We start from the raw sequence: 25,123 nt of genomic DNA, 5'->3' as shown, positions 1-25,123 counted from the left end.
CAGCTGTAGGACTTTTCAGATGTGGAAGAAAGTTTTATTGCTAGAAAGCATGTGTGAGTGTGCTCTCTCGCTTTCTGCAAACCTCAAAGGGAGAGACATCCACATCCCTTGAGAATGCTGCAATTTTTTAAAATAAAAAAACCTTTCAGTGCTTTAACCTATTTATGCCTGAAGCGGTACATAGCAGCTGGAGAAGGGCCAGATGGTCACAGAGGAGATTTGTTGTTGTTGCTCGCATCCTAGCCCTGCTTCGCTAAAGAAGCCCTGTTTTCAGTGGGCTTCTAGATACCAACAGTCCAGTGTTAACCTACTGGGAAGTAAACCCTTTCTGTTTTACCCAACCGATTTTCTAGCTGTGGCATAATCATAATAATCATAATAATAATAATTTATTATTTGTACCCTGCCCATCTGGCTGGGCTTCCCCAGCCACTCTGGGCGGCTTCCAACAAAGATTAAAAATACATTAAAATGTCACACATTAAAAACTTCCCTGTAGCTTCGCAGTGAGGGAACCGCCAGAAGGCCCTCAGCGCTGGACCTCAGTGTCCAGGCAGAACGATGGGGGTGGTATACTGAAGGTATTCTGAGCTTGCAGGTAAAAATACTGGTACAAATGTTGAGGATTGAAGCAAAAGATGAATAATGTTTATGAAAGATTAAATGCACACACATGCATTACAGCTGAACTGTGTGTGTGTGTGTACATGTATCTTTGTGCTTGTGAGGCTAAGGGGGTGCTTTCTAATGGGGGTGTATGTTGTGATGCTGCTCCTCTGATCTTTCAGGCCAATCTGCCCCTGCTACAGCGGGAGCTCCTGCACTGCGCAAGGTTGGCCAAGCAGAACCCCGCCCAGTACCTCGCTCAGCATGAGCAGCTGCTTCTGGATGCCAGCACCACCTCACCTGTTGACTCCTCAGAGCTGCTTCTCGATGTGAACGAAAACGGGAAGAGGCGAACTCCAGACAGGTAAACGTTTCGGAGGGCTTCTTTGACGTTGTAACGGAAAGGTGCATGCTGAGCTTTGCGAGGTCCACTTTGCCTGTTGCATCAGAATGTTGAGTAATCATTAGTCCTTGACCAGTATCCCAGCACACTGAAAAGAGGTCCCTGCTTTATTTAAGTGGCGTAAATAACTTTCAGTGGGTCAAGATATCCCTTTGAGTGTTATATGAATATATGAGTGCTGACTCTATAGGGTTGGGCAGAATGAAGTCTCAGACAGTGGGAGCAATGCCTATTGGGGGACAGAGCTGTGTGTCACATAGCTGTGGCCCTTAAGCTAGGTTGCTCTCCTCAGGTGTAGTGGCGAATGTTGTCACAGGATCAATGTCAGCTGCTAGCCATGTCAGCTTGTCTGCGCAAGGGAAGAGCGCCATTTTGTCCTTCTCAGGAACCAAAGAAGTTGAGCTGATTCTGTGGGTAAAAGATGATCTGTAAAAGAGAGACAAAAAACAACAACAAAAGCCTTCTTGTTCTGAGTCACAGTATTGGGCCAGGGGAGACTTTTTGGGATCTCAGGCTAACATCTTTCTGTAATGTCTGAGACCTTTCAATCCAAAGTACCAGAAACTCTCCTGGGACCTTTTTAAATGCAATGGTTATGTTTGTTTATTGCCACACATGTACACTCTACTTCTAAGCAGTGAGAAATTTCAGAGGTATAGCACTCATGCAGGATTCAGTTTCCTTTGGAAAGATTTCATAGGAAGCCTATGGTGTTTGTAATATTTGTATATAAGCTGAGCAGAAAATGGAGATTTGCAGCAGTAACACATTTGCAGCAGATACTGCTCCTTCGTTAGGATCCTTCCAGAGAGCAACTCAGCTCTCCATGGGTCTTTTGTAGTCCCAGTCTGAACTGTTCCATCTTTCACACAGTCACAAGATTAGCACAGTCCCTCCCTGGGTGGAGGGAGCGGGAAGCTGAACTCGTTTCCCAAAAGCCTGTCTTTTTCTGGAAGGGTCTGCAACGGTTAGCTCCTATGGCAATCTATTCTGCACAACAAAGCCAATTCTGTATGGCAGGTTTGACCATTCAGGTTATGAAGAGGATAGATATTGTAGTGGTTTTTTGTAGTGGTCAGGTTCCTGGCTCTTAGCACCACAGGGTGGGAGAAGAAATTACTACAGATGGTCTCAGGAGGGCTGATGGTACCAATGCCATCCCACTAAGGCAGGTCCTCTGTTGGTCTACAGAGTCTTCTGGTCCGTAGCAACTGATGACATCATCCAGATTCCAGGCTTCCACTCTGTATTAGTAGCCACTCTTTTGATCACACTGCTTTCTGCTGCAAACCAGATACTCATTTCAAAAAAGATGAAACTTGTCCAAGAACTTGCACACAAGGTGAAGCCAGTGTTTGAGCCACAGAGCACAAAACAACTCATTTGGACCTGCAGATTTTGTCCAACTGAATGCCCTGTAGCATATTTGATACAATCGCATCTGCTGTTCTGTATTTAGTCGCATCTGCGAGTGCTCTGGTGACATCCCATTGCACTGAGGCGGGGTGAATTTATTGACAGAGTTTGTTGCAGAATGCTGGGCTTTTTATTTTGATAGAAATGTAGTTGGTTTTTATAGTTGGAAGAGGGCAGGATAAAAATCAAGTTAAAATAAATTAACTAAGTTATGCTTGAATGCAACAGAATGTTCCATTATCAGTAATCAGTGGAGAACTCTGCTTTTTCATGATAAGCCTGAAGGCACAATTTGCCCCTAAATAATTAGGATTATAATGGAGCTCTGTTCACGGGTTTGTTTGGCTTGTTGCATGCACATTTAAAGTGGCTAGCAGATCATTTGGATTCCAGATATGACTGTCACTGTCTCTGTTTCGTGTTTTTGTCTTAAGAAAACATTCAGTATAGGCCAGGAGAGGGAGAGATGGTTTATATTCTGGTTTAAAGAGCTGTTTTCCAGCCATCTATATCCCACTCCGGCTCCCTGGCTCACATATAATTTTCACTGAGCTGAACAGGAATGCTATATAGGGATGCTGTAGTTGCTCCCCCTAACATGCCCCAGCACTGCCTGCGTGTAAACGTGGTAAAGGGAAAACAATACTCAAGGACTCTCTCTCCCCAAATGAGTCGACCCAGACCCTGGGTCCTTCTTCGTGTGCCTCCTCCATGAGGGGTCTGGAAGGTGTCAACACGAAAGCAGGCTTTTTCTGCTGTGGATCCCCGCTTGTGGAATCCTCTCCCCAAGAAGGCTCACCTGGTGCCTTCTTTATATAACTTTAGGCACCAGGAAAAACAATCCCTCTTCTTGACTAATTAAACAATCTTTGTATGCCTTTTTAAACTGTGGAGAGCTATAGTTTTGTTTGTAACTATAGCATGTATTTTGTGGTTTTATATTGTAAACCACCCTATGGTCCTCGGATGAAGGCTGGTATATAAATTTAATTAAATAATAATACTAGTAATAAGAGAGCCTACCAGAATTCTGTGTAAACTATTGTGCCTTCAGTGGACTGGATCAGGCCCTCGTATTTTTATTTTATTTTTATCTATAGAAGATTGCATTTGATTTCTTGGCTCTAGATGACTTTAAGGATAAGCCACAATGTTTCCCCTTATGCTTTCAATTTTCCTTGTTCTTACGACTAGTAGTTAGTTTCCACTTTCCGGCTTATTTTTAGCGACCACAGTTTACTCCTCATGATTTTTAAAAGCACTGTCCTATGACTCCTTCTGAACAAGCATAAATCAAAAGAGAAGGAAATGAAGTTCAGATATCTGAGCAATGTTTGGCACAGGCTCCTGGAATAGCTAGAAGGGAAACTGCTTTTATTTAATCAACAGCAATTATAAGTAATTTAATTGTTGGTGCTCACCTTTTAAGCTGAGTTCAGTATAGATGATCCATTTAAATATTAGACATTACACTGCCATTGTCTTCTGGATAGTCAACTCCGGATGTTACAGCACACCAAGATTACTTGAATACTTGAATAAAAGAAGCAGGGAGAATTCTCACCCAACTGGATCCAAAGTCAATTAGGTCATGACATGGCCCAAGATGTCACAATATTTATTCCATAGACTTATCTTGCAATTTGAGAATCCAAATTAGTCAACCATATGAAACCATCCTTGCAGGGCAAAACATAGCTAACTTCTTTGAGGTTTCATTACAATCTAGGAGTATATAAATATAGTTAGTTAGTTAGTTAGTTAGTTAGTTAGTTAGTTAGTTAGATTGATCAATCAATCAATCAATCTTACTGAACAAAAGGTGTTGTGATAATCTTTTGGCAAATTTAAATTATGGCATTGAAATTGTTCACTGATTTCTGTGTCACTGCCCAACTTTTCCCATTGTTATGCATTTTCCATAATGTGTTTATCCTTGTTTAGGCAAGCAACATAAATTTCAGTTTGATTTCTAACTCTGTGCTTAAGTCTGGAAATACTACAGTTTCTAAAAACATGCATGTTGGTGTTAGAATATCTGTTCACAATGGTAACCTGGTGTTTGAGATCTGCTAGTCTTGTTAGAGGCTGTGTCATAAAATAAACCCGGAAGAGAATGTCAGGTACTGGGAAGTTTTTTTTTAATATCTACCATTGGTGGCAGCACTGGAAGTCTACAGTGACTTGGATCCAAAGATTGGAAAGATAAAATGTATTATCATCATTTCTTGAACTCTTGCACAAGTGCTATCAGAACACTTCTTGTATTGAAGCACTATAGTGCTTTGGGGTTTAGGGTTAGGCAAATCCGTCAGTTTTGGTACCTGTTTCACATTTTTCCAGACTTACATTTGAGATATCCATGTTTCTGCATCAATCTGCAAAAAAATAGAATAGAATAGAATATCCTAATGAAAATTCTAGTACACTTTCCCCCTAACATAAACCTTTTCATGTGCAATTTTGCCTACCATACAATTTTTGAAAGCATTTCCCCCTAATATAATGTATTTTGCATATTTTTCACTAATAAGTCCTCACTTTCCCCTAATATTTGTATTTCTATTTGGTTGGAGAACTGTATCACAAAATTCAGAGAAGTGCACGTTTTAAATAGCTGCATTTTGGTTCACATCTTGTTTTGGGAGGTGTGAATGCCAACCGAACCAAATTTCTCCCTCATCCCTAATTAAAGTTTTGTTGCAGCATGAAAAACCTGGTGAATAAGGCAGTTAGTAAAGGGACTGCTGACCATTAGGTCCAGTCGTGACCAACTCTGGGGTTGCGGCGCTCATCTTGCTTTATTGGCCGAGGGAGCCAGCATACAGCTTCCGGGTCATGTGGCCAGCATGACTAAGCCACTTCTGGTGAACCAGAGCAGCGCACGGAAACGCCATTTACCTTCCCGCCGGAGCGGTACCTATTTATCTACTTGCACTTTGACGTGCTTTTGAACTGCTAGGTTGGTAGGAGCAGGGACCGAGCAATGGGAGCTCACCCCCTCATGGGTATTCGAACCAATGACCTTCTGATTGGCAAGTCCTAGGCTCTGTAGTTTAACCCACAGTGCCACCCGCATCCCTGAATAAGGAAGTTACAGGCTGCCAAATATGAAGTTTAGTGAGCCATAAAGAGATTTTGGAAAGAGCTCGTGCATAGCATTGCACAAGGGTTTGCAGAGACAGAATGACTCTCGATTTCTCACGCAGTGCTTTTCTACTAGGCTATAAATAGTACTGCCATGAAGAATTTCCCCTAACAGAAACAAACCACTCTATCCAAGCCTGTGTTTATGATTTTCACCAAGCTGAAGAGGTATTTTAAAGATGGCAGGCTGCATAAGTCTGATGCTGCAGTGTATATACTTGATATCCTTCTCTTCCTCCTACTGTCTCAGCTCAAACAGGTTTTACAGGTTCTGTAGTGCTTCAAAACCTGCAAAGCCTAACTACAGCTAGGCAGAAAAGCTGAGAAGTATATTCAAGTTGCCGAAAGACTACCATCTCCGTGTAAGCTAAATTGCATGTTGTTCCATTCATTCTGGGTCCAGGATATTTTGAAGAGAAACTTCTCCCAGATGAGCCTTTACAGGTATAAAGATCTTTCAATAAGTCCTGCTATTGTGTAGGAAACAGGACCTTTTCGATAGTGACACATTCTTGCAGACAGCTGCTCCTATTGAAGTGTGGAGACTTGGCCTATTGAAAGCCGTTTAATGCCATCAAGTTGTTTTTATGATACATTTGTATATTTCCTTGAGATGCATGTGGACAGCGACTCATAAATTAAAGAGAACAAACGATTTGAAGGGGTAAAGCTTAATTCTGCTTGCTGTTCTTGGTCTTAGCCAATTTTTGCGACTTTGGTGGATTTGGAAATTGTTACTATCCAATATTGTATTTAGATGAAATACTTGCATTTAGACATTATAATTTTTATTGATTTTAAGTTGCTAGTGAGAAATGCCCCCCCCACTTTAAAAATTGAGCAGGTGGGGTAGAAATTAGTTAAAATAAAGCTAATAAATCCCACCCTTCACCCTTCCTTGGTGTGAAGCCTGTTCAATGAAGGCTGAAAAAAGGTGCAATATTCCTTGTTCCTGCCTTGTGCATGTACCCACTCTTACCATAAAGGTTTGTGGACAACCAGGAAAAAACATATAATACAATTAATATAATATACTATAATTTAGTAACTTAAATATTATATATACCCCGGTCTACTGTAGGAGCAGCCTGCCAACAGAGCTCTGTGTTTCCCTGAATGTTTTCTTGGTGCATATGGTCTGATACGGATGAGCAGCCACAGTGAGATTTTGGAGTCTATTAAACTAGCTCATTAAAAAGATCAATCTGTTTCTGCAATAATACTGGGAGCCATCAGTCATTGAATGAGAGAAGAGAGTGACACCTGAGGAGACAACACACTCACACACATATATGTACATATATTTCTTTTTTATAACTGCATAGCATGCCAGATGAAAAATGCTCTCCTCACTCTATAAATGACTCCCCCCCCCGACTTCTACTCTATTTCGGGAAGTGGCACAATGACTTTTCCATCACATTTGATCCAATGCTTTTTATTCTGTCTCGTGACAAGGAACTTATATGTAAAGAATACATATGTAAAGAATATAGTGAAATTGATACATATATAACTAGCCCCTAACTAGTATATATTAATTACCTAACTTTCCAGATACAGCATAATGAATAGCAACAATGTGCGTGTGATTGGTTAAATCGCCTTGCTTTATAAGAACAAAGGAAAGATGTCAAAGATGAGGCAGCTTTATGGATATTTGGGATTCATTTACTGAATTTTGTGACCTGAGGCTGGAATCTTGTACCTACGTAATTGTCAGTAAGTTCAATTGCACTTAATGAGACTTACTTCTTAGGAGACATGCATAGCATTGTGCTGTGGATATATTTATGCCTAACCCAGGGAGAACTGAAGGCAGAGAAATAAGCAAAAACAAATCCCTGCTGGGTTTGCACCAGCAATGTGGAAGATGGCAGAGGTTAGCAAGAGTGTTTATCCAGTTTCCTTTCTTCAGTTTCCAGTTGGTTGTGCTTTCCCCCAAGATCTTCCATTTCAATTGGGTACAAAATTTGGCCCAAAATTAGTTCAAGGACTGGAATGCTACTCCACCCAGCCCCATTCTGGGGGGTGTAAATAAACTGGCCATCCACTCAGTGTGGTGTGTTTCTTTTTAAGTTCTTCACAGTCTGCTTGGGTGTCATCAATTTGGTGCCATCAACAAACCTGGCCACCTCATTGTTCACTCCTAATTGCATATCATTTATAAACAACTTAAAACTACAGGTTCCAGTACAGCTTCTTTCTTCCCTCCACTTTGAGAATTGTTCATTTATTCCTGTTTGCAATAACCAGTCCTGCTAAGTTGAACGAGACAAAAAATCTTTCTGAAATCCAAGATTACAGTGTCTGTGAGACCGACATACTGTTGACACTCTCAGAGAGCTCTAAGGTTTAGAGAAGCAGGACTTCCCTTTGCAGAAGCCATGCTGATTCTTCTTTAGACATGTTCTCCTACATGCTTGATATGACAGAATCTTTAATAATGTGTTGATAATATTTATCTTTAATAATGTGCTTCTCTAATCTACCCATAAAGATGTTAACATTAAGCTAACTGGCCTGTAATTTCCCGGATTCCTTTAAAAAACAGGTGTTACATTGGCTACTTTCCAATGTAACACCTATTTACATTGCTAGTATGGAAGCCAATTTTAGAGGCAAGTTACATATTTTTGTTAGAAGATCAGCAGTTTCATATTTGATTTGTTCTCTTGGGCGGATGCCATCTGGTCCTGGCAATTTGTTCTTTTTAGTTGCCAGTAAGCCTTAGAAGATCATCTCTATTTGTCTCAGTCCTTCAGACTATCTCCTCAAAAAAGTCAGCCTAAGCATAGGTTACCTACATCTTTTGCAGCAAAGACAAGCACAAATTCCTTTCAGCCTCTCTGCAATTTCCCTGTACACCTTTGGCAGAAACTCTTTTATCCTGTAATGCTCCAACTGCCTCACTGACTAATTTCCTGCTTCTGACCTTTTTTTGATTGTTGGTTTTGGCAATAAGAACAATTATTGTTGTGTTGTTTTCAGCAGTTCTCAAATTCTTTTTTTTCACTTGCCTTATTGTCAACATACATTTGTCTTTCTTCCAGAACATTGTGTGCTCAGAACACTTATCCACAAAAGTGGATGTGCAATTTCCATAATGTTAAGATATTCCTGTGTCGTTAATTGCACACCGTTGCACATTTTAAAAGCACCTTCATTCGCCATTTGATTACCTTGTAAAATACGCTATTGTTCTATTTGCATTTTGCCAACAAGAATAAGGTAGCATTACTCAGGCTCAGTTTCTAGTGAGAAATTAAATAATCCTTCCCAAGCTCCATAGGTGGACAGCAGTCACCTTGGCAATTGTCCATAATAACAGTTCAAATATATTCTCCATACATCCTCCTGTCTACTGAACACCCACTACACTTGAATTTGGAAGCTAATTGTTTGTGAGGGGTATTTCATCCATTTCCTACAGATCTAAATCAAATGTGGATTAGTGGCTGCTGTCCCTATCCTCTCCACCATATTTTTCATGTTCCTGTAATGGAGATGTTCTTTGGTCTTGCATTCTGCTTCAGCCAATCAGAAATGTACCCTGCAACTTGTGGGTGCTTTGTGATAGGACACTTGTTTTGAAAGCAGAAGGTCTAGGTTCAATCCCTGATGCCTCCAGTTAAGCAGAACAGAGGACAGAATTGACTGCCAGTCAAGTTTTAGGTCCCAGGCACATGACAACTATTATTTGCTTCTCTGAGCATGGGCAGCATGAATTTCCTTCTTATTAGCAGACTGAGCCTAACTATGGAGCTTGTAATTACTTACAAGATAAAAAAAGAACAGTAGTCACTTTTTGATGGTCATCAGAGACAGCGATGGAAGTCACAGCCAAGCTTAACTGGTGCGTTGCTTTCCTTGCAAAGGCACAACAGCCCCAGTGCTGATCACCTTTAGATTAACAGCAGAACATCCTGCACATTTTTGTTTTATTCACCAACCCTGCAGCCTGCCTGAGACTTTTATTCACGTGTGAATATGCAATTTTCACTTCAAGCATGAAAAATAACAGCTTTCACAGCATCCCTGTTAATTATAGGTCTCCTTTCAAAAAAGTCGTGCGTGACAAGGTGTTAAGAATATTGTCTCAGTAGTGGTCACATATAAATCATTTCCACATTACAATTTTTTTAATGGTTTGGGCAAGTTGGTTCCAAAGGATAGAAGTTGCATCCCCTGTCTAAGTCATAGTCAGGGAAAACCTACAGAAATCAATTGACAAGTTAGTCATGACTTGCATAACTCCATTTGCTGGTGTGGATACAGGATGTTCGCCATGCGCTGTAGGCCAGACCGTATAACTAAACACAGGAGATTGGTATTTGCGTTGAAATAGGTCACAACTCTATTGATTACAGATTCTAGTTGGTTTGGCCAAGGCATTAGGTATGACTCTAATATCAAGCAGCCTACCTGCTGGTTGATAAACCAACTGAGGTAAGCCCTGAATTGGGGAGCTGCCCCTGACATGCACCAGGTGCCGTGACCTTGCCCAGAGTCAGTATTGGGAGAGGTGTTTTGGCCCATTGGCTCCCGATGTGCTCCCGGACAGAGTCACCCCTCCTAGACCCCTTTAATGGGGTACCTGCTCAATTAAGGATCCAACCCAATGTCTTATCTGCCAGAGTTGTGACAGTTGCTATGAGGTAGGCGAATTCCTCCTGGGCCTAAATATGGTGGCCAATAAACCATAGGAAGGGCCCGTTCATCCTGCCCGTTCACCTCCTGGATGGGTGTTTGGTGAATCCTGCAGTGATCATCCAAGAGGGCAACCCACAGCAGGCCACCCCCTGAAAAACAGTGGGAGTATCTTCATCTTCTCCCCCCAGTGGCCTGATAGGTCCATGGGACAGGATCCAGCTGGCATCCCAGCATGGCCGGGAAGGGGAAACACAAAGCATCTCTTCCCCCACTGCCCCACCATGCGGTTCCAGAGCCGTGCCGTGGCTGTGCCACGTGGTAAAGGCTGCCCACCTGGAAACCCAGGTCAGTGGTATTATTTCTGCAGGTTTGCTCTGAGTATAACAAAATCAGATGCATCCAATGTATGTTAATTGAAGTGGTGTTTTTATTGGTTTGTATAGTTTATTTATAGGTTTGTATAGAAATGGGAAAGCTTCCAGGTTCCACAAAAAAATCTGCATAGATGAAAGTTAAGATTTGGGTACCTTCTGCTACTTGTAAGCCAGAACAATAAATAAAGCATTTAAAAAAATGCTTATTATCCTTACGTTTTGTAAACAGTTTGTTATCTGCAATGCAGATTTTTCAGTCCATTGCAATCTAGTTCCATCAGTCTAAGTTGGGCCAATCAAATGCACAATCTTAGCTACATGATATCCTCTTATCACAAAAGCATGTGGGGGGTTTCTTTTCTTTCAAAGGTAAAGCTTTCATTTCTGCTAGTGTCGACAGGCATATCAAAGGTAGAATTGTCCACCACTCCCTGGGTAATAGCAACTTAATACAATGAGAAGAGGGAAAAGCACAGAAAGTTCTCCAAGTAGCATAGCAGTATGTGCAGTAGGATGGCAGCAATCGTTTTGTTTGAAAGGATCCAATTTCAGAAAGCAGCATGACCATTTTAAAAGTACTGTTGTATAAACATTTTATGACATGGTTTCCTTTCAACCCTGTGCTTTTACTTTTTCCGCCTATCATGACCCATGTAGGAAAAGTTGTAGTCATATCAACAGCAGTGGGTTTCCCTCCCCCCCCACCTGTGCTGTAGTTGCTACTATACAAACAGTTTAAGAACAGCCATTATATATGGGGCTTCCAAAATGCATCTGCAAAATCTCTGAAATGCAAATATGGGAATGTGTTACGGTTGGTAGAGAACTAATGATATTCCCCATGCAATATTATTATTATTATTATTATTAGGCTATCATAATTGTTTTCCTCTAGAAATGTCTGCATGCTGTTTATTTGAGAGCTTTCATAATTCTGTAAAAGATATTGCTGCATTTTATCAGTAGTATGCAATTCAAATAAAGTGTTTCTATTTCTATTATATTTCTCTCTGGGAAAAAATTCACAGAATTCTCAGTTTTCATTTAAGGTTTGGTATATGTTTAAAGAACTGATCTTTCACTCTTATGAATGTTTTTAAAAATACCAACACTTTTAATGTTATGGCACTTGATAGTACTCTTCCTGATGGCACAGTTTTTGGAGGATTTAAACCCTTGTCAATAACTCTCTAAGTCTGAAAGAGATTTTTATCTATAGAGTCCAAGAAAGACTGTAAAAAAAAAAAAATAGTAGCAATGATCATTCTCCGATAGGAGATCATGACAACGTTATCATGAAGCAAAGTCACAAATGAGCCAAATATTCTTGGCTATGTGCCCATGCATTGGGCAATAGAAGAAAAAAGTGACTCTAGTAAATTGTAAGATGCTGGCATGAAGAAAGGATTTCTACCAGTTTATGAATGTGGCTATTGCTCAGCTTTAAAGCAAAGCAGGGTACAAGCTGGAATAAAGGTGTTTGCCCACCTTTTAGTGGAGTCTGAAATAAATGTCCACGATGAATAAATGTATTTCATCTACTGTATATGCTATGAAAGTTACACTCACCTTCCCTGTAGGGAGGAAATACAGTGGACACTTGGGTTGTGAACGTGATCTGTGCAGGATGCATGTTCGCACCCCCCAGCGGCGCGTCTGCGCATGTGCAGTTTGCAATTTGGCGCTTCTGTGCATGAGCAAAGCGCAATTTAGCTCTTCTGTGCATGCGTGACCACTGAAACCCGGAAGTAACGCGCTCCAATGCTTCCGGGTTTCGGCGGATCCGTAACCCAAAAAAACGCAACCTGAAGCGTCTGTAACCCGAGGTATGATTGTAACTCTTTCACAAAACGTGTTGCCCCTTTTCTTCTTTAGAACCAAAGAAAATGGCTTTGACAGAGAGCCTTTGCACTCAGAGCATCCAAGCAAGCGGCCCTGCACTATTAGCCCAGGCCAGCGGTACAGTCCAAATAATGGTTTGTCTTACCAGCCCAATGGTCTGCCTCACCCCACTCCGCCTCCACCTCAGCATTACCGTTTGGATGATATGGCCATCGCCCACCACTACAGGGACTCATACAGACACCCCAACCACAGGGACCTCAGGGACAGAAACAGACCTATGGGTAAGCAAAGCTCTTCCTCTTGGTTTGCTCTGCATAGGCATCAAACTTCAGTTGCTCTTTTATGAGTAGAGAAATGTATAATACAGTCCTTGAATTTATCGCAGCGCATGTCTGAAGATGGGTAGGGGAGACAATCTCTCCGGTGAATTGCCCTGTTCTCCGCCCCTGCAGAGTTAGAAAGTAAGAATGCGGAGTTTAGACCTGCTCTGCCTTTTCTACATTCCTGTTTCTGGGATGGCCAGAAATCACAAATGTTTAATAAATAAAAATATATTTGATTAAAAGAAAATGCGGGTTCAGAAAGGCATAGAAATGTTTATTTTATTCTTATGGGGTGTCCCCCCCCCCGGTAGATGCATCTTTCATGGCCCGTTGAAATAAAAGGAAGTTAGACAAAACAATATATATGCTTTTTTTGTATGCCTTCCATTTAATTCCACATCAATTTGCAGTGGAATTCCCAGGAATTTGTGCCCTAAGACTGTATTGACTTCCATAAACTATTGAAAGTTGAGATGCCCTCTTGCCACTCACTTCCATTTAATGCCATTGTTTTAGTTATAGAATCATTGTTTCAGTTGGGTTTTTATTTTATGTTTTTGGAGCAGATCATATGTTGAATGCCAACGTGTTCTAGAAAGAGACCAAGTCACAATCAGTGCTGGAGGATTTATCTCGGGTCTAGAAACTGGATAGTGGTGGAATAAGCATATGAAGCAATCTTATCCTGAGTTGGACCATTTATCCACCTAGTTTATTATTGACTGGCAGCACCTCTCTAGAATTTCAGACAAGGTTTTTCCCTAGCTTTACCTGTAGATACCAGAGATTAAATGTGCTCCATCATTGAGCTCTGTCCTTTCCTGAAATAACTCCTTCAGGTGGAACAGAGGCCAGCAGATATAGACCCTTTCTTTCAGTTTTAAGCATTGCAGCAGTAAGACTACCTTAAAGGTAAAGGTAAAAGACGCCTGACAGTTAAGTCCAGTCGCGAACGACTCTGGGGTTGTGGCGCTCATCTCGCTTTACTGGCCGAGGGAGCCAGCGTTTGTCCGCAGACAGTTTTTCCGGGTCATGTGGCCAGCATGACTAAGCCACTTCTGGCAAAACCAGAGCAGTGCACAGAAACGCCATTTACCTTCCTGCTGGAATGGTACCTATTTATCTACTTGCACTTTGACGTGCTTTCAAACTGCTAGGTTGGCAGGAGCAGGGACCAAGCAACGGGAGTTCACCCCGTCGCAGGGATTCGAACCACCGACCTTCTGATCGGCAAAGCAAATTCTCAGTGGTTTAGACCACAGCACCACCCGTTAGTAGAAGGAAGCTCTTGCAAGGGGACTTTCCTGTCCCTTCCATCTCCCATTCCCCTCAAAAACTCTTTCTGGTGGGCAAAGAGACCATCCTGAATAGGGTGTGGGGAGCTGTTGTGGTGGGGTTAGGCATCTTGGTGAGCAGAACAAAACTTGCACTCCTTGGTATCCAGATCTAATGCACAGTGTCCCATACACTGTGGCAAAATGGCACTATAGCCAGAGCCACATTCAAGGCCAGTTTTCTGGCGCATAGCAAGGGACCCACCTATCTGAGAGACTGCCCCTCCCTATATTAGCCAGTGTGCCAGTCGTGATTGGACAATCAAGCCCTTCTCTGTGGGTTGTCACTGCAGCAGTGGTAAAGACCCTGCTGATGGCTGTCATCAATCTAATGACTACCATTAGCAGGGTCTTTACCACCATGGCCCCTAAACTTTGGAATGCTTGGCCTGTTACACGAGGAGATCCTTGCCTTTATCTGCTTTTTTGCACAGTTGATGTATCACAGAGGGCTTTGTATGTTTCACCCAATTGGGAGGGGTAGTTTTCTTTCATTGGATGCCTTTTATTATATGATGTCAGCTGCTTTGAGCATGAGGGAGCAGTCTGAATGTGTTTTAAATAAACGAATGAATGAATTTTCTTTGCCCCCATCCTTATTTCTGTTTATTGATTGGACTAGAATGTGATATGCCTGCTCGTGTTCCACTTATCACTGTCTAGCAATGTTCTCTCCTCCTTATTGATCTCATAATACTGAGGATCAATGGGGCAAGCCTGTATTTTTTGTGTCTTTTTTTTATTGACTATCTACTTCTCCAGAACTGCTGTTGGGGACTTAGAAGGTCTTATTATACCTCAGGCCCTGTGATTTAGAAGGCCTCTTTCATTTGCTTGATGCTAGTGTATCTGATTGGTGTGTTGTGTAATGGTTGTTCCTCATAACCAGGCAGTGTTGTGAATGCCTATAATTTATGGGTATACGTGGAAAATTAAATTATTGCTAGTTGACTCTTGTATGTTATTAATATTTCATTGGGGGGTTGCTTGTTTTTGGCAGGGTTGCATGGCACGCGTCAAGAAGAAATGATTGATCATAGGCTAACAGACAGAGAATGGGCAGAAGAATGGAAACACCTCGACCATGTAAGAAATACCTGTGCATTTTTGTGTCTCAATAGATGTATAAGTAGATTGCAGTCTCAAAGTAATAAGCATTATGAAATGAGTACTATTTAAATTATTCAGGGCTCCCCAAACAGCACAAGAGAAACTTGCTCCTTGATCCATATATACTTGTGGCTTGGAGGATTTCTTTTGTATGCCATCTATTTCCTCCTGTAGGTAACCAAAGGTTAGGCCGTTCAGTTTGTCACATACATGAAGTAATGAGCACACGGACAAAGTTTATGACTTGGAAAGGGCCAGTTGAAAGGTCTTCTCGGATTTGAATTCACTAAGTAAGCTTGGTCAAGGCCTGGGAGGAGAGGAATCTTTTTGCTTGGCACCTAAAAGATGAAGATAGATGTTCTCCCTGGGGAAAGCATTCCACAAACGGGGAATGTACTGTGTAAATTATGGTTGTTGTATTCATTTTTATGTTCACTATGCTACTTACCTAGCCATTTCTGCTTAACCTAAGAATAATATGGAAGTTGTCTCTGTTATGGCCTTCTTCCCATGTTACATTGCTTCTTCCCACACTGCTGACGTAACGTAAGAAGTACTCGGCCCCTTTAGTGAAACCCATTGTGAGGCTGCTCCCTGTACTGACACCAACAGTGAAAACTAGGGCAATTGCAGCATGCAATAGACTCACAGAATGGGTGGCTCCCAGATGGCTCTGGGCTTCATTCATCACATAGTGGCATGGGAAGAAGTTCCACCATGGCAGCTCCCATGCCAGCAGTGCAACATGAAATCAGAGCAGGATATTTGTATGTCCCCTAAGGAATTGTATATTGGGTGCCCTCCAGAACTGTTCCTTCAAAACCTGCTAGTTATTTGAACAAGGAAAGAGTTCTCAGCACTGTGACTGAATAAACATAAAATATGATTAGACAGTAAAAACAAGTATGGTGTCGTGTCAAGTCCGAGTTCCAGGTTCAAATCCCCACTCATGGAATGGGTGTGGTGTGAAGCTTTATCATTTCCTTTCTGACACCTTTTCCTTTCTGACTTCCAGCTTTTAAACTGCATCATGGACATGGTGGAAAAAACAAGGCGATCTCTCACTGTGCTACGGCGATGTCAAGAAGCTGACCGGGAGGAACTTAATTACTGGATACGGCGGTACAGCGATGCAGAGGATTTAAAAAAAGGCAGTGGTAGCAATCACTCCAGGCAGCAGAGTCCAGTGAATCCAGATCCCGTCCCTTTAGGTACTGTATCTGCATTAAATGGAAACTTGTTGTTGTTGTTTAGTCGTTTAGTCATGTCCGACTCTTTGTGACCCTATGGACCAGAGCACGCCAGGCACTCCTGTCTTCCACTGCCTCCCGCAGTTTGGTCAAACTCATGCTGGTAGCTTCAAGAACACTGTCCAACCATCTCATCCTCTGTCGTCCCCTTCTCCTTGTGCCCTCCATCTTTCCCAACATCAGTGTCTTTTCCAGGGAGTCTTCTCTTCTCATGAGGTGGCCAAAGTATTGGAGCCTCAGCTTCAGGATCTGTCCTACCAGTGAGCACTCAGGGCTGGTTTCCTTAAGAATGGATAGGTTTGATCTTCTTGCAGTCCATGGGACTCTCAAGAGTCTCCTCCAAACTGAAAAGAGTTCATATATTTTTTTACAATGCAGTGCTCCTTAGAATGTTTCTCTCCCCAATCCTGCTTTCTCTCAGTCCTTCTATTTTTGTTGTTGTTTCTCCCTTTCTTTAAAATCACCAATGGAAGGGGAAGTGGTACTGAAATGCAGCTTCAGCTTCATCTGCTTACTTGAATTAGGCATATAAGCCTGTACAGAGGTACCTTGGTTAACTTAATCCGTTCTGGGAGTCCATTCAACTCCTGAAACCATTTGAAAACCAAGGCACAGCTTCATATTGGCTGCAGGAGCTTCCTGTACTCAAGAGGAAGCCGCATCGGACGTTCGGCTTCTGAAAAACGTTCACAAACTGGAACACTTACTTCCGGGTTTGCGGCGTTCAGGAGCCAATTTGTTCGGCAACTAAGCCATTCAGAAATCAAGGTTTGACTGTATATGGAACAGAAAAGTACTAAAAAAAACAGAGAGTGGAAACTGGTAGCCAATATGACAACTTTGGATGCCATTCTGGTCTTGCTTAAACATTTCTGTTTCGACTTGCAGAATGGTAAAACCTTTGCCAAGTGTGTGCCATTCTTCTGTGGTTTTTGTTTAAATCCTGGTACCAAGTCTCTCCTGAGAAAAGCAATGAATATATTCATTCTGTATTATCTTTTAAATTGTGCAGTTTAACATTAGAGGAGTAATGCCAAGTCAGTGTGGTTGTGGTCGAGAGGAAGGCAGGCCAACAATTGAATATGGCCTCAAGTGTAACTGGTACACTGTTGCAGTAGGTACTTCTCCAGCCAACAGAGGAACTGAGGGATCATGGCCATAGTCATTTTTTTAAAAAAAAAAAACTTTAATCAAGGCCATCACAAAATATAAATATTGCTTTTGTGTGTTCTCTGTATTTCAGATGTCAGAGATCCCCCTTTGTCATTTTTAATGAGCTAATCCACCCTGTAAAAATTACCAGCTTGTCATCTCCAGTAGCTTTGTGGGGGGGAGGGGAGAACCATCTGTTACGCTGTTGCGTCTTTCCCCCCTTTATGATTTATATTAGTACCTATTCTGAAGATTAGTTTTGACTATAGTTATAATCAGCCCATTTTCAGTCACTATGATGATTCTAATCCAGAGGACCATGAATGGAAAAAAAGAAAAATACTGCTCACAGAATTCTGTGCACACATGTACAAACCTTTGCTCTGGGTAGAACAGTCTTCCACGGATGCAACTTGATTCCCTTTGCTCGAGTTTTCAGTTTCAATAACTAAAAAGCAAATAGATGATTCTCATGGTGTTCTCGTATGCAGAGCACTTTTATCAGTTATGACCTTCCTAATATAAAACTGCACTGAGATGAGGGGCCATAGCAGCTGCATGAAGAGAATACAGTGGTATTCTCAAACCTAACCCATTCCAGGAGTCCATTTGATGCCCCAAACCGTTCAAAAACCAAGGTGTGGCTTCCGATTGGCTGCAGGAGCTTCCTGTACTCAAGCGGAAGCCACGTCGGACGTTCAGCTTCCCAAAAACGTTCGTAAACCAGAACACTTACTTCCGGGTTTGCAGTGTTCAGGAGCCAATTTGTTTGACAACTAAGCCGTTTGAGAACCAAGGTACCACTGTACTGTGTCAAGTCCCTATCATTGTCTATTAAAAGTAATTAGAGTAGGAGGAGTATGAGATTTCTCTGTCTGAAACTTTGGAGAACCTCTGCTAGAGTTGGCAATACTAGACTAGGTAGGCCAATAGTCTGATTCAAAACAAATCGTCTTTATATGAATCTCAGAATAACTCATGTAGGCCCAAATATTGTTAAAAACAGCAAACACGTTACATTTTGAAACAACCCCCCCCACTCAAAAAAATAACTCTGAAAACACAATAATTGAAATACTCCTCGCACACTTGTTTCAAAATAACAAGAAAATCCAATAAACATTTATGTGCATTATACTAGATACTTGACATTTCTATGCACTACTCACATCTGCATATATGTTAGGTAAAGCTATTTCGGGCATTTAAAATTGGCTTGGTCCATTGTTGTGTCAAATAAAATAAGTGCTTAAAAATTTGCATGGAAGGTAGGAGAGTAAAATTGTTTCAGTCCTGAAAAACACCACTTAGAAACGCTCACACTTAGGACTCACTTGATGGGAAATGATGGGCAATCATGTAAATAATCTATCACTTTATTCAGCCACTTTGTAGGAGGATGTTTAACATTATGAATAATGTTTGATCATCCTCTTAAAAAGGAATTTCTTTTTATATATCTTGTGGCATAGTAAACACAACTGGCTGAGTTACTATTGAAGGTTTCTTAGGAAGCTAGGAATGTAAGAACCTACCTCATACCAAGTCTTAAAGGTAAAGGTAAAAGGACCCCTGACCATTAGGTCCAGTCGTGACCGACTCTGGGGTTGCGGCGCTCATCTCGCTTTATTGGCCAAGGGAGCCGGCGTACAGCTTCCGGGTCATGTGGCCAGCATGACTAAGCCGCTTCTGGCGGAACCAGAGCAGCACAAGGAAACGTCGTTTACCTTCCCGCCAGAGGAAGTATTTATCTACTTGCACTTTGATGTGCTTTTGAACTGCTAGGTTGGCAGGAGCAGGGACCGAGCAATGGGAGCTAACCCTGTCGCTGGGATTCGAACCGCTGACCTTCTGATCGGCAAGTCCTAGGCTCTGTGGTTTAACCCACAGCGCCACCTGCGTCCCTCATACCAAGTCTTACCTTTGGTCCATTTAGCTCAGTCTTATCTACACTGACTGGCAGCAACAGATCGCCAGGTTTGCAAACAGCCCTAATGTGGAGATATCATGAAATGGGCTTTGGATTGATGTATGCATAGCATGTGCTGAGCTACAGTCCTGCATCTTTTTTTGTTTTCTATATGGTATGATGGACAGGTGAGTCAGAGAGAGACATAATTTGAAAACTAACACTATAAAACTCTTACATACACATGGAGCTATCTTGGCAACAGATTACTTGACTCTTTTGAATCTAGGCAGCTGATTCACTTGCACAAATATTACTTAGAGGAACTAGCATCCTCCTTTCAAAACACAATTGCCCTTCAAAAGTTGAATTTTGCGGTGCAGTTCTGCAGCCAATCTGTATAAAAATGAATATGTTGAGGGGGGGTGCATGGAATGCTTACTTTGGTGGAAATTACATACAAAAATGCATTATATTGCAGGAAGGTGTTCTGAAAAACATATATAATAGTCAAAACTGCAGAAAAGTATATATAGAGACAGATTTCACACTAAAATACTGATGAATTTTCAAGACAACTGCTACTTGCTGAGGAAGCATGGAGAACTGAATGGGAAAGTTTGAAAAAATTAGAAACTGGGGAAAACATTGAAATTATCCAGTGATTGTAAATGCAGAGAAAAATCTTAAAACTTTTTTTGTCAGTTTGCTTGTCTATTAATTGATGTGATTAGTTCCTTGCTCAGGGTCTTTTGGGGAGTGTAAAAATGTGATGTTGTGGTTATATTAGTATTATTTTAAATTACTATTATTACGGCCTTCGGCCTTCTTAAATGTTGTAAACTACATTGAGAATGCAGCGATTTATAATTAATTTAATTAAAACATAAACAATAACATAAGGATGAAGCAGGGCTAGTTTCTAAGCCTTGAGTTGCTATCTTGCACCTTGAAGTGATGGAGGCAAGTATAATGACTGGACATGGGTTTCATTTTTCTAGTGTACTTTGTATCTTGTTTCAGCTGTCAAAAATGCCCTTTCCCTTTCTATGCTTACAGCACTGTTTATTTCTGTTGCATCCAATCTCCCCGATGATCTGCAGAATCCCAAAATGCTTTTTTGTACTTGCTGAACTTTACAAGCAGCTTGACAGGTTTTCTACAATTTATGAATTGTTCCTGATATCAAGGTTGATTAATCTCCTACGCTGTATACATGAAAAACTTTACATCACTTTGACAATAAGCCAAGTATATGAAGAGATGGATATTTTCCTTCTTATAAAAGCAGGTCTTCTAGCTACAATACGGGTGTTGTGTTATTTACCTAATTTAAGAGACAGTCTCTATTTTTATTTTTACACCTCAATTTGTTATGATCTTGTGAATTGGCTCATTCCTTTAATTTCTTTCCGAATGTTCATCCTTGACATTGCATTACGGTGTGCTAAACTCCACCACAATTCTTTTATGATACTGTTTTCTTCTCATTTTGTTTCTCTAACTCTGCACATAGTCTTGGGTTAATATCTGCAAACAGTTGGTCTAGTACTTCAGTTAGGGAAAAAATCAGTGTCCCTTCCTTTCTCTGCATGCTGTTGACATTTGCAAAGTAGTAAATCTGGCGTTGTTCCAGAAATTAAAATTCCTTCTTCTAGTCCCTTCCTTTTAGTACCTTAGTTGTTTTTTTCAGATATGACTTTGAAAATGTCATTTTCTTTTATACCCAAGAAATTCTTTTTATTGTTCTTGGTGGCTACAATCCAGCAATAGTTATAAAGCGACAAAATCCTGCCAAAGTTGCATTGGATCATGTGTAACTTTTAGTGGATAAGCAAACATGTCTCTTTTTCTAATGCATTTTTATATTTCATTTACTTGAAATAACACTTTAATTAAACAGGGATTTATTTAAAATGTTTATATTTTACCATTCCAGAGCTTAAGACAGCCCACAAACTAACCATAGAATGGGCAACATATGCCAATTAAAGCTTTCAAGTCTGCTATCTTCAAGGACTGTCTCTCATAAAGCACATTATAGTAATCAATCCTAGGTATGCCATAAGGATGTACTAGCATGACAGTATCCATCTTCTCCAGGAAACTGCCTATCTGTGTAGCACCTTAAATTGATAGTAGGTACTCCTGGCCATTGCTGATACTTGTCTTTCCAGAAATAAAAGAGAGTTCAGAAGAACCCTAGGCTCTTAACCTGGTCAGACAGATAAATTGCCAGTTTATCTATCCCAAGAAGCACTTCCAGCATTTCCTTAATTTTGTCTTCATTCAGTTTCAGTCTGTTTAACCTTACTTAGCTGACTGCAACCTGCAAATACTGGTTTAGAACTGAGGCAGCTGTCGCTGGATACTTATTTAAATAAACAGAGATCTGGATGTCATCGCCATATTGGTTGACACCCAATTTCAAAATTTCAGATTATCTCTCTCTTTGTGGCTTCATGTTAAGGAGCATCAGTGATACAACTGAGTCCAGTGGAACACCATGCCAGCCGCCAAGTGGCTGAGCTTGTTGTTGTTTAGTAGTTTAGTCATGTCCGACTCTTCGTGACCCCATGGACCAGAGCACGCCAGGCACTCCTGTCTTCTACTGCCTCCCGCAGTTTGGTCAAACTCATGCTGGTAGCTTCGAGAACACGATCCAACCATCTCGTCCTCTGTCGTCCCCTTCTCCTTGTGCCCTCCATCTTTCCCAACATCAGGGTCTTTTCCAGGGAGTCTTCTCTTCTCATGAGGTGGCCAAAGTCTTGGAGTCTCAGCTTCAGGATCTGTCCTTCCAGTGAGCACTCAGGGCTGATTTCCTTCAGAATGGATAGGTTTTATCTTCTTGCAGTCCATAGGACTCTCAAGAGTCTCCTCTAGCACCATAATTCAAAAGCATCAATTCTTTGGCGGTCAGCCTTCTTATGGCCCAGCTCTCACTTTATGGTCCAGCTCTCACTTCCATACATCACTTCTGAGGAAACCATAGCTTTTACTATATGGACCTTTGTTGGCAAGGTGATGTCTCTGCTTTTTAAGTGGCTGAGCTAGCATCACCAATTGGGGATTCCTTGAATGCATTCCAGTCTAGAAGCATGAAACCATTCTAGAGAAATCTGACGCTCCTACTAGCTTTTCAAGGTGGATTTACAGAATGACATGTTCTCCTTATACAAAGGACCTCAAAGTCCAGGGATTATCAAGAAGGAAGAGTTCTCTCTGTCAACTTCCAGACACAAATAATCCCCGCAGGGATCCTCAGTCACATAACAAGGCCAGAAGTTTTACTGGAAGAGATTGAAGGAAGATGTGTCACCCAAGTGCTGGTCTTCACCACACATTCAGCTATCCTCTGATAAAAGAGAATGTCTTAGACAGCTGGCTAAATCATTCCTGTGTAGTTTCTTCAAGATTGGTAGATTATCAGTTCCTTTAACTGAGGAGGAACTCTCTCCTTATGATGTTTCACCCCATAGCCCTTTAAGCTCAACTAGCCAGGCAAGATGGGCAGCAATCTAAACAATATGTTGTAGTCTTCACAGTGCCAAACACTCTGTCAATAACCTCAAGGGAAACAAGACTGAAACAATTTTCCTTCCATTCTTTCAGATTTCATAACTCTTTGGCTTGAAAGAATGATTGCTACGACGCTGAGTCTTTATAGAAGCTTTTGCTCACTTCCTGTTCTACAACTATGGAGACGTGTCTCACAACACAGAAAGCCACCCAGACTATTTTCATCTTATCCACTTAAATAATTTTTTTTAAGGATTTAAGAATATGTTTCTTATTATTTTCATCATTCTTTACGGCATACTTCCCTCTCCAGGTTTTTTTATTTTTAAATTAAACCCTATGGAAATCTTTTATAAGATCTTGATTTAATTCTTTTGCAGAGACTTGGCTACATTATCTATGTGAATTGTGGTTGGAATATGAGCTTGATTGATCTTTGTGCTTGGAAATTGCACCAATTAGCTGGCAATCCGGTCAATGATGTCATTGAATTCCGTTTACTTTTTACTCTTGCGTAGCTAAACAAGCCAGCACAGCATTTCTCATTTCATTTTTTATTAACATTGTTATCATGTGGAAAAGCCATAGTGAAAATAAGGGGATTGTTGCATGGCTTGCTGCCCTTGGGCTTAATACACAGCAAGGGAATGTACCAAGGACAGAACAGCAAATGTTTGGTTGTAGTGTACTGCAACCCTTGATCCTGCTCCTCACCTGCAGCATCCTATAGCAACTGGTGTGTTGAAGCAGAGACATGGACTCTGTCTCCCAACATTGGTCTCTCTATATCTTTTCTGGATGGTGCAGGGCAGTGGCAAGCTGCTGGATTGGCTCCACCAGCGCAAATGCTCAACTTTCTCCTTGCCATCGCTCTGCTCCACCCTTGTCAGACCCAGGTAAGCCATAGTGACGCCAGTATCAGGAGGGCAACTTAATGGTTCTGCCCCACCACACTGGCCACTGCTGGTAGTCTCCAAAGCATAAACATGAATATAGTTAGCATTGCCTCAACCATTTGAAGATTTAAGTTTTGGATTTTGTATCCCATCATGATTATAACAACTAGTTAAAAGCAAAATGGAAGGTTCTGTGTGTATTTTTCTACCTTTGCAGTGCAGCTTCATCTTCTTTTGCAGAGTCACTGATAGCATCCTTGGGCAATTGCATTGGCCCCAGCATCTTTACCTTGCTGCTGGCACCTGCCCTCACCTTCTCCTTTTGAAAAAATCCAGCCCAGCTCTCTCTAAGAAGATCTAGCCACTTTTTCTCATTTCCCAGCTACATAGCATTGCTCTGGGGCAAATTTTAATCATGGCTAGATGCCGTCACCTGTACTGCTTTGAATGCTGCCCGTTGTTGCCAGGTAAACTAACCTTGGCCCAACGATGGAGGAAATGGCCCAGCAGAGGGCACCTGGAGCCAGCACTGCTTCAATATTCAGAATGTTCTAAAGGCCTTCAAGGGAAGCTCAGGTTTCATATTCCTTCCTTTGCAGAACAGCAAATGGTCTACTGAAGTTAATGGCTGCTTTGCCATAGATTTCAGTGAGCTTAAATCTCACCCCAAGTGATTAATGGACTTGTAAGGTGGTCTCTTCTCTGACTGCCACATGTGAAGCTTACTGTGGACTGTATTGTTAAACCTGCCAGATTCAACAGATGTGATTTATCTCCCTGCTTTATATCATCTGCGATCTGCATTCAGATATAAATCCCTTTTCTTCTGGGGAACATAGAGAAATTAATCAAGTGATCTGCTTCTTGTTTGAGTGTTTTCACCTCATTATTGGGTTTATTCATTCTGAAATAAAGAATGCTTTATTCTTTACTCTAGAATAACTAATATTTTTTGATGTTTGCACATGATTAGAAAGAGAATGGAAGGGACCATCAGTAGCCAATTCAGTATATTGCCATGCCATGATATTATTTTGACCTGCTGCTAGAAAAAATTATGGTAGCAAGCAGGCATTGTGAGAGCTGGGGATACCTACTGCGCTGACTTACTGTACTTCAGATATGAAGTTGTCTTGGCATTGAAATACTATTTAACTGATAATGCATATGATTAGAGTTGCTAGTG

General features: G+C 41.3%; 1 protein-coding gene across 9 annotated transcripts in view; it reads left to right on the top strand.

Annotated features, from left to right (window-relative positions):
- The window catches only part of RUNX1T1 (RUNX1 partner transcriptional co-repressor 1), a 152,874-nt gene that overhangs the window by 103,391 nt on the left and 24,360 nt on the right, over positions 1 to 25,123 (top strand). For 8 of the 9 annotated variants that reach the window (XM_081204677.1, XM_081204679.1, XM_081204673.1 and 5 more), the window contains 4 exons: positions 789 to 970; positions 12,475 to 12,725; positions 15,102 to 15,187; positions 16,227 to 16,422. In XM_081204677.1, coding sequence (XP_081060803.1) covers positions 789 to 970; positions 12,475 to 12,725; positions 15,102 to 15,187; positions 16,227 to 16,422 — 715 coding nt within the window. The remainder of the gene's footprint in view (positions 1 to 788; positions 971 to 12,474; positions 12,726 to 15,101; positions 15,188 to 16,226; positions 16,423 to 25,123) is intronic. The other variant, XM_081204676.1, reaches the window with a different exon arrangement.

The sequence above is a fragment of the Podarcis bocagei genome, assembly GCF_964188305.1.
Source record: "Podarcis bocagei genome assembly, chromosome: 8".
NCBI lineage: Eukaryota > Metazoa > Chordata > Lepidosauria > Squamata > Lacertidae > Podarcis > Podarcis bocagei.
This window is presented reverse-complemented; position numbering and strand designations above follow the sequence as displayed.